Source organism: Tupaia chinensis, unplaced genomic scaffold (genome assembly GCF_000334495.1).
Source record: "Tupaia chinensis unplaced genomic scaffold, TupChi_1.0 Scaffold143793_1, whole genome shotgun sequence".
NCBI classification, from domain to species: domain Eukaryota; kingdom Metazoa; phylum Chordata; class Mammalia; order Scandentia; family Tupaiidae; genus Tupaia; species Tupaia belangeri.
Window position 1 is genome coordinate 303277 of NW_006203643.1, and position 10700 is coordinate 313976.

The 10700-nt window shown below is 38.9% G+C and overlaps 1 protein-coding gene across 1 annotated transcript; it reads left to right on the plus strand.

Moving 5' to 3' along the window:
• The first annotated feature begins 10381 nt into the window (after positions 1–10381).
• LOC114005430 (protein POLR1D-like) lies at positions 10382–10663 on the plus strand. The gene has a single exon (XM_027766926.1). The coding sequence runs from the start codon at positions 10403–10405 to the stop codon at positions 10661–10663; it is 261 nt and encodes an 86-aa protein (XP_027622727.1). The 5' UTR covers positions 10382–10402.
• Positions 10664–10700: the final 37 nt, after the last annotated feature.

The following is a 10700-nucleotide window of genomic DNA, read 5'->3' on the forward strand; positions in this document are numbered from 1 at the left end:
AGCTTTTGGCCAGGTGGTGAACCCAACCCCGCTTGAGAAGGAACTTCGGGGTCCTGAGAGCAGAGCTGGGGTGAAGGGCCTGGCTGAGTGTCGCAGATGTGAGTGGTCAGTAATGGACGGGGACATATGAAAGGAGTAAAGAGGGATCCTTTGGACTGAGGGATGTGAACAGCAGTGATAGGGGCATTTGTAGGCCCAGGGGTAACAATGGGTGGACTATGCCACAAAATTTATGGGATGAGTAATGTAGTCTGTAGGGTGAGTGATGGATGCTCTGTAGGGTGAGTTGTGTGGCTTCTATGGGGTGAATGAAGGGCATCGTGAGTGAGGGATGGTCTGTAGAGTGAATGGTACTGGTCTTATAGGTGAATGATAGAGGGAACTGTGGGGTAAGGGATGAGGGTCTGTGGGTATAGGAATAGGAATAGGAATAAGAATAGGAATAGGAATGTGTAGAGTTAGTATTGGGATTCTGTAGGGTCCATAATAGGTGGCTCTTTGAAATCAATACTATATTCATATAGTGTCAGCATTCCCATGGAGGAGTCAGACTTTGTGGTTTTGATTTTATTCCTTTTTTTAAATTTTATTTCTTTAATGACTAATGACCTTGTGCACGTTTTCATATGTGTGTTGATCACTTGGAGTTTTTTTAATTTGCCAGAGGGCACATGGACTCGGGAGGGGGAGAGAAAGTGAGAAAGCACCCTGTAGAGGGAATGGTCACACAGCAATCCCTTCTCCATTTCTCCCTCCTTTTGGGATTTTGGGCATGCAGGCACATGAGCCCAGGAAGTTTCTCAAGCTCCAGGTCTGAGACTTAATAGCATGGTTGGCCAAGTAGGATCTGGCTTCCCTAACTACCACACCACAGGCTAGTCCTGGAGTCTCCTTTTGTGAAGTGCCTGCTGAAAACGTTTGCTCATTTTTTTGTTGGGCTTGCTTCCTTTTCCTTATTGATTTGTAAGAATTTTAAAAATATATATTCTGACACCAGTTCTTAATCAGTGATATGTATTTTGCATATATTTCTTTCCAATTTTTGGCTTCTCTTTTCCTTATCATTGCTTAGAATATGAAGATGGTAAGTTAATTTTAAATTATAAAGCACAATGTAAATGTAATGTTTTATTATTTTTGAGTTCAAAAATAATGTCCTCTGAAATTTAGAAGGATAATTAATTTGTTTAGGGCATCCAGAAGCAGGCAAAGTCACATCTCTGAAATCTTGGTGCCACCATAGCTAGAGAAGGGTTCTTTGCATTTTTTTTCTTCTACCACTTTGTCCTCTAATCACCAGTTGTGTGATCTTGGACAAGTCACTTAACCTCTTTAGGCCTCAGTTTCCTTATTGTAAAATGAGAATAATAGCAGGGCCTACCTCATGAAATTTGGGATGAGAATTAAATGAGTTAGTACTGATTATTATTTATTTGCCATAGCTTGGTAGTACTGATCTTGTATATATTTTATGGATTTTCCATGAACTCAAGGTTACTGATGCTCTTGTGCTGTCCCAGGAATAGTGAAAGAAGTGAAATAGAAATCCATTGTAAAAGTGGATTTACTTTTGGGGCCAGCAGGTGGCATGGTGTTTATGGTGCTGGACTCCCACATGGCTGACCATGGTTCGAGTTCTGGACCTGATGGCTTGCTTTCTCACTTCCTCTCTATCTCCATCTCTCTCTGGTGAGCGCACATGCTCTGTACCAAATTTTAAAAAATGATAAATAAATAAATATGTCTTTAAAAAATTTATTTACTTTTGCCTCCAAGAACCAATTTTTGTCTCCTTAGGGAAAGTGTCACCCCTGTCAAGAATGTATGATCTACATATACTTGTCTGTTACTAAACATTTGGGAGCATGTTCTTATGATCTGCCTCTTCTTCATTTTGCAGCTATATTTCCAGTCTGTTAACTTTATTTCCAGAATACTACTACTTAGTTTAGTTCTGTGGTAATACTTATATAAAAACCCTTCTGTTATGGGCATTTTAAAACATCCACCAAAAATGGAGGGTATCGTATAATGAACTTCATTATACCCATCACCTAACCCAGTCTCAATATTCACCAAATCACGGCTGATCTTGTTTCATCTTAGACCGGAGGTTGGAAAACCAGTCTAAGGGTTGGGAAATTAATCCTGGACCTGGTGGCTTGAAAAGTTACACCAGGATCCTAGGAAGAGAATGGAGGAAAGGGATTGTGGCATGGCCACCCCCTCGGAGGCAGTGGGCCAACTCTAACTTGCTGCTCTTAAAAAATGCAGCCATGGGACCAGCAGATGGCGTAATTGTTATGTTGCTGGACTCCCACGTAGTCGACTGCAATTTGAGTCCTGGACTCAGAGACTTAAAAATCAGGTCAGGCATGTGTGTTTGTGTGCCCAAAATCCTGAGAGGAGAATGGAGGAAAAGGGATTGCAGTGTGTCCATTACCCCTGGGGGGTGATTTCTCACTTTTTGTCTCTCTCTGTGGCAAGTGCACATGCTCTATAGCAAAAATCTCTCTCTCTAAAAAAAAAAAAAGTTCCCAGTCTCTATACAAAAAATCTCTCTCTCTAAAAAAAAAAAAATGCACCTTCACATTCTTCAATCATTGGAAAAAAATCAAAAGAAGATTATCTTGTGACATGTGAAAATGATATAAAATTCAAATTTCAGTGCCCATTAATGATATTTTATTGGAACATAGCCAATGAGCACCATTAGTTTATTTATTATCTATAGCTACTTTCAACTGGTAATGGCAGAGCTGAGTAGTTGCAACAGAGACCACAGACCTCACAAAGTCTAGAACATTTTTTTAAATTGCCAGAGTGTGTACATACTTAAGAGTGAGAGAAAGAAAGAGAAAGCACCCCTTCACCACCATTGTCATGCCACAATCCTTTTTCCTCCATTTCACCATTATGTCAGGATTTGGGCCAAGCACACAGATGTGCCTGGTGTGTTTTTCAAGCCACCAGGGCTGGGATTCAACCCATGCTTGGCTATGTTGGATCTGATTCCCTATGCACAGGGCTTAACTCTTTCCTGTACTATCGTGGCAGACCTAGAACATTTATTATCTGATCATTTACAGTAAAAGTTTGCAACTCCTGATGTAGACAATTTCCTCCTCCCAGATTGTTTTTCTTTAATTTTTATTGAGGTAAAAGTGTGCAAATATTAAGTATATAGCTCAATGAATTTTTTTTTTACATATGTAGTCATTATTTTGAAACAAATCCCAGGCCTACAATTTCTTCTGTAAATACTCCATTATGTATCTGTAAAAGATAAAGGTTTAAGGACCAATACCATTAGTCAAGGTAAAATAATTAACAATAGTATCTTCAGATTATCAGTGGTTAAATTCTTCTATGTTATCAAATATCTAGTCAGGGTTCAAATTTGAAGATTGATTCTCTTTATTTTTCTTCCTTCCTTCCTTCCTTCCTTCCTTTTTAAAGTTTTGCCATAGGGTATGTGCTTGCCAGAGAAAGACAGAGAGGGAAAGTGAGAAATCACCCCCTCCCAGGGGTGGCCATGCTCCAGTCTCTTCTTCAGTGTCCTCTCGGGATTTTGAGTACTCATACATGCACCCAGCATAATTTTCAAGATGCCAGGTCTGGGTACCTGCTGGCCTCTTAACATTTGTCTGTGTGTGTGTGTGTGTGTGTTCTAATTAAGACCCAGGCAAATACTAGGGTCTCTTTTTTTTATAGCTGAGTAGTATTCTGAAGTGAATATGTGCTACCCTTTTTCAATACATTCATCTGTTCATGGACACTTGGGTAGGTTCCATGTCTTAGCAATTATGAATAATGCTGCAGTAAACATGGATGTGCAAGTATTTTTCTGATTGAGTGCATTCCTACCCTTTGGGTAGATACCCAGGAGTGGAATTGCTGGATCATATGGTAGTTCTATTTGTAGGTCTCTGAGGAATCTCCATATTGTTCTCCACAGTGGTTGCACTAATTTACATTCCCACTAATAGTATAGGAGAGTTCTCTCTTTTCCACAGCCTCACCAACACTTATCATTCTTTCTTTCTTTATTTTTAATCTTAGCCATTCTGACTGGGGTTAGGGGGTATCTCATTGTAGTTCTGATTTGCATCCCCCTTATGATAAGGGGTGGTGAGCATTTTTTCATATGCTTTTTTGGTTGTTCATATGTCTTTCTTGGAGAGTTGTCTATTCAGCTAGTTTGTCCATCTTTTAACTGGGCTGATCACTTGATAGAAAATGGATGAATATAGAAGATTTACTGTTAAGCAAAGTAAGCCAGACTATGAAAGAGTGACATTGTATGTCTCCATTGAATATATACTGAATGCCTGCACTCTATGGCAGAAACTGATATACTGGATGGTATAAAGGCATAGAGAGCAACTGTGGATACTAGAGACAGTGTGGGAGGAAGGTGGGAAATGGAGGAGGGGGAGAGGGAGAAAAAGGGGAAAAGAAAGAAGCAAAACATTTAAGAAACACAAAATGTAGAATTATCTGTTGATGATAATATATATGATAATATCTTTGAGTCAATATACAGTGTATTCTGGATGGGAAAATTTATTTTGATATACAGTGATTGATTGTAAATAAAATAAAAAAGTAAATCAATATCTAAAACAAACAAAAAAGACCCAGGCAAGTTCTATACTTTGCATTTGGTTGCTGTGTCTTTTGAACTTCTTTCAATCATCTAGAGTGTTACTTAAAAAAAAAAAATCACGATAGAGCATGTGAATGTGTATGTTTGTGAGTGTGTGTGAGAGAGAGAGAAGGAGAGAGATGGGCATCTTCTGCAGGGTCTGGTCATGCTATGGTCCCCATCCTCCTGTCCTCTGGCCCATCAGATCTTGAGCACTCGCACAGGTGCCCTGCCTATTTTCAGGGTGACTGAGCTGGGGTTTCGAACTGCAGTTGCCGTGTGGAATCTGGCATCTCTTGACCAGCATGTTACCACTGTGCCATTGAACTGGCCTTAGAGCGTTACTTTTCACGGTCGCCTGCCTTTGCACCCTTTGGAGGTTCTGTAATTTATTTAATGTTTTCAGTACTGGACATTTAGGTTATTTTCTGTTTTACTGTGGTAAAGACAAAGCTGTGTTGAAGGTTTCTGCAGTTAAATCCCTGCATGCATTTATGATTATTATGTTAGGACAAAGTTCCAGGGACGGAGTTACTAGGTCAGATGGGAAACACTAGTCATCAATGAGTTAACAGCAACATATTTTCATATTCAGGCATTGAAGAGTGGTTAAATCAGGTTGGTCTTTGAAGACTCTTTTGCATTCCACCCAACCCCTAATTGCTTTCCAAAAAGAAATAGAAAATGATTGAGTCCCAGTTAAGTTGTTGTTTGTTTCCCACTTAGTTTTCTCACAACAAAATAGGAAGAGACAATTAGTCGAAAATAAGGATTTGAGAAATTTAGAGGGAATAGAAGATCAACAAAGAAGCAAAATTGGTGTGAATATGCATAAATCATCTGTCCTTATTTCATGTAAACTAAGTTAAACATGTTGACTGTGAGCTTTCTGGTAGCCACAGAGAAAATGGAACATGATCAGTTATATGATTTGTATTCTACATAAAAAAAAATCAGTTCAGCTCCTCAGTGAGTCAAGATTTCTGAGAATTGACCCTAAAAAAATTTATTGGGTTTTCCTAATGACCAGTACCTTTCAGTTCTGGGTAGTATCATAAACAGTTGTTCTAAAGAGGCTGTTTTTCATTAAACTTTTCTGACAGAGGCTTTTTGGGGGGGATGGTTTTCTGTTTTTTCTAGAGTGTTACTTAAAAAAAAAAAATCACGATAGAGCATGTGAATGTGTATGTTTGTGAGTGTGTGTGAGAGAGAGAGAAGGAGAGAGATGGGCATCTTCTGCAGGGTCTGGTCATGCTATGGTCCCCATCCTCCTGTCCTCTGGCCCATCAGATCTTGAGCACTCGCACAGGTGCCCTGCCTATTTTCAGGGTGACTGAGCTGGGGTTTCGAACTGCAGTTGCCGTGTGGAATCTGGCATCTCTTGACCAGCATGTTACCACTGTGCCATTGAACTGGCCTTAGAGCGTTACTTTTCACGGTCGCCTGCCTTTGCACCCTTTGGAGGTTCTGTAATTTATTTAATGTTTTCAGTACTGGACATTTAGGTTATTTTCTGTTTTACTGTGGTAAAGACAAAGCTGTGTTGAAGGTTTCTGCAGTTAAATCCCTGCATGCATTTATGATTATTATGTTAGGACAAAGTTCCAGGGACGGAGTTACTAGGTCAGATGGGAAACACTAGTCATCAATGAGTTAACAGCAACATATTTTCATATTCAGGCATTGAAGAGTGGTTAAATCAGGTTGGTCTTTGAAGACTCTTTTGCATTCCACCCAACCCCTAATTGCTTTCCAAAAAGAAATAGAAAATGATTGAGTCCCAGTTAAGTTGTTGTTTGTTTCCCACTTAGTTTTCTCACAACAAAATAGGAAGAGACAATTAGTCGAAAATAAGGATTTGAGAAATTTAGAGGGAATAGAAGATCAACACATAAGCAAAATTGGTGTGAATATGCATAAATCATCTGTCCTTATTTCATGTAAACTAAGTTAAACATGTTGACTGTGAGCTTTCTGGTAGCCACAGAGAAAATGGAACATGATCAGTTATATGATTTGTATTCTACATAAAAAAAAATCAGTTCAGCTCCTCAGTGAGTCAAGATTTCTGAGAATTGACCCTAAAAAAATTTATTGGGTTTTCCTAATGACCAGTACCTTTCAGTTCTGGGTAGTATCATAAACAGTTGTTCTAAAGAGGCTGTTTTTCATTAAACTTTTCTGACAGAGGCTTGGAGAGTGGTATGGTTTCCTGTTTTTTCATGGCTCTTTTACTGCCATTTCAGCATTTATGAGGTCATGACCCAGCTCAAGGCCAGTTGCTTCTCTGCTTTCCATTTTTATTTTTTATTTTTTTTCCTCTCTGCAAAGGTAATCTATACATGGGGCAAATAATGGAAACTCTATAGTAAAGAATAGAAGTAAAATGTCCCTGTATTTTAACTTCTACCTCTTTCTATGACATCACTAAGATTAACTGGTTTGGAAATGATTCTTTCAGACTCTTTTCTTCACATATATATAACCCCATCTATGTGTGTAGATGTATATGTGCAAATGCGTTTAAGTGATCTTATGACTGTCATATTTTGTTTACCACACACACAATACACACATTTATGTTATGCTCTGAAACTTTTATTTTTACTTTTTTAAAGAATTATTTAATTTGAATTATTTTGATTTATTTATTTCTTTTTTATATTTCTTATTTCATTTTCTTTTATACATTCAATCATGTTATTTAGCTTACAAAGGGAATATTACAACATGTGAACATTTCTCCCTAGTCCAGTTGATAAAACTATAAAATTATCTTCAACAGATAATACCACATTTCTTTGTCCCATTAATGCTTTGCCTCTCTATTTTTCTTCTAAATGTCCTTCCTCAGACTCTCCTCTTCCACACACACTGTATCTGGTATCTGGGCGTGGTGGCGCCCACCCTATGGCAAAAGCCTATGGAGGCTCTGCAACTTTTTTAACCTGTAGGTAACATATACCCAATAGATGTACTTTTTATACATTTTATTATGGAAAACTTCAATTTTGAACATACACAAAAGTAGAGATTTTAGTGAACCCTTTTGTATGTAACCAGCTGCAATTGTGATGGACTTGTGGCCAATCTTGTTTTATCTATCCCTATCCACTTCTGTCATTATCATCATCATCATCTAGCCAGTTCCTTATTTTTAAAATTTGATTTATTTAGGTTTTTGCCATAGGTCACGTGTGCTAGCTGGAGAGAGACAGAGAGAGATGGTGAGAGAAAAAGTGAGAAATCACCCCCCAGGGGTGATTTAATAATCCACCCACAATCCCTTCTCTTCCATTCTTCTCTTGTGATTTTGGGCATGCATGTGCACGTGCCTGGTGTGATTTTCAAGTCCCCAGGTCCGGTACTCACACTGTGGTCAGCTATGTGGGAGTCCAGTTCTTTAAACACCACTCTACCTGCTGGCCCCTAGCCAGTTCCTTATGACTATTTTGTTTATGATTTATATTACTATGTTCATTAGACAGCTTGGCCTGTAACTTTTTTTTTTTTTGTATTATTCACATCGTGTTTTGGCATCACATTCTCTTGGCCTCATATAACAAGTTGAAAGTATTCCTGGGAAAATTTGGGTAAGATTGGTGTTATTTCTGTCTTAAATGTTTGGAAGAATTCCCACGTGAAGCCAGTGGGGTGTGGAGTTTTCTTTGTGGAATTTTTTTTATTATTAATTCAATTTATTTAAAAGATATACTACCATTCAGATTCTCTATTTCTCTTTATGTCAGGTTTCGTAAGTTGAGATGTTCTTTTTCTTTCTTTTTTTTTTCTTTAGGTCTTTGCCATAGGGTGTACATGTTCACTGGAAAGAAATAGAGAGAGGCAAAGCGAGAAATCACCCCCAGGAGGGATGACCACACCACAATCCCTTTTCTTCTAGTCTCTTCTCAGGATTCTGGGGATGCATGCACACATGCCTGGTGTGATTTTCAAGCCACTGAGTCTGGTGCTCAAACCATGGTCAGCCATGTGGGAGTCCAGTGTCCTAATCATCACACTACCTGCTGGCTCAGTAAGCTGAGATTTTCAAGTAATTTGTCTAGTTAATCTGAATCCCAGGTCAGCATACTTTTTCTGTTGAGAACCAGATAGGAGTATTTTAGGTTTGTTGGTCATGTGGTTTGTGTTGCAACTATTGACATCTCGGTTCCAGGTTCAAAGCAGCTGTAGATGATATGTAAATCAATGAGTATGTCTGAGATCCAATAAAACTTTATTTGTGGACACTAAAAGTTGGATTTCATATAATTTTTATGTATCATCAAATATTATTCTTCTCTGACCTTTTTCTTCAGTCATTAAAAAAATAAAAAACATCCTTGGTTTTTGGGCCATTGAAAAACAAGCAGCAGGCTAAATTTGGCCAGCAGGCCATAGTTTGCTTTCCCCTGATCAACAATATGATATTTCTGGTCAATTACTTATAATATTCTCTTATCCTTTGTTTTTTTTAAAAAAATATTTATTTCATTTTATTTATTGTTATTGTTCTTCATTTTGACCAGGTGGGGAGAGAGAGAGAGAACAGGCCGCCAGGTCCAGGACTCAAACTGCAGTCAGCCATGTGGGAGTCCAGTGCCTTAACCACTACACCACCTCCCAGCCCCTTATTATCATTTTAATGTTCAGAGGATACCAGCCCTTTGATGATGGTCTATCAAATTTTTTCATTTTTAATTTTATATGTAATAGTAATGATAATAAGAATCAGGCCCAACCACAGTGGTACACACTGGTAAGGTGCTGCTACTCCACAGACTGAGACCATGTGGGAGGCCCGGGTTCAATTTCTGACCTACTGTAAAAACCAGATTCAGTGGACTGGTTCCATTACCTGATGGTTAGAGCAGCCAGATCCCACATGGCCGACTGCACGGATCAAATCTCAGCCCCAGTGGCTTGAAAAACATGACAGATATATATAAATATGTGCATGCCTCAAATCTCAACAGAATGGCGCAAAGGAGGAGAAGGGATTGTAGTGTTACTATGTCCCATTGGGTTGTGCTTTCTCCCTCTCCTTCTCTCTGTCTCTGTCTTTCTTTGGTAAGCACACATATCCTCTGACAATTAAAAAAAAAGAGACAGAATGAAAAAGAAGACTAATGGTTTCTAATGACTGAGTGCTTTATTGTGTTCCAGGCACCATTATAATAAATTATAATGAAATTAATTCATTTAATGTACCCAGGAAACTTTTATACTAGATACTAATATATTACCCCCATTTTCCTCTTTTAAAAAATAATTCTTTAATTTTATTTATTATTTTTAAATTTGACAGAGAGAGAGAGAAAATCAAATTACAGTCAGCCATGTGGGAGTCCAGTGCCTTAAACCAGTCCCTATTTTCTTTTCTTTTTCTTTTTGGCTAGAAGGTGCATGTACTTGCCAGAGAAAGAAAAAGAAAGCACAGCCTCTCCACCTCCAGTGTGGCGTAGTCATGCCCCAATCTTTTTTCCTCCATTTTCCCATCTTGTCCAGATTTGGGACTAATATGCACTTTTTTTCCAAGCTATCAGGATTGAGATTTCAACTGTGGTTAAACATGTAGGATCTGCCTCCCTATGTATAGCACATAATCACTGTACTGCAAAACCAGCCGGACCCATTTCTCAGACGAAGAAACTGAGGCAGTGTTCTTCCTTCCTGCTGCTTCCGCACGTTTGGCAATATGGGGCAGAGCCTCTAATCTGCTCACACCACCTGAGGATCCTGGAAACCGTGTCTGTGATGGAAGAGGACCAGGAACTGGAGAGGAAGGTAATAGAAGAACTACTTAAGGAGGCGAAACGTGGGAAAACTAGAGCAGAAATCGTGGGACCTATGGGCTGGATGAAGTGTCCTCTTGCTGAGACGAATAAAATATTTCTGATGAACACAATTAAGAACACATTGCCCTCCCATAAAGAGCAAGACCAAGAACAAAAAGAAGGCAGTAAGGAGCCAGCGAAAAGCCAGGACCAGAAAGAAGAAAGCCCTAAGAAGCACTGAAGACAGCCTTACAAGCACAGCAGCCGCTCTCGCGGCT

Excerpts from the sequence above, each read along its gene's own strand:
- LOC114005430 (XM_027766926.1), top strand. The coding sequence starts at position 10,403 with ATGGAAGAGGACCAGGAACTGGAGAGGAAGGTAATAGAAGAACTACTT.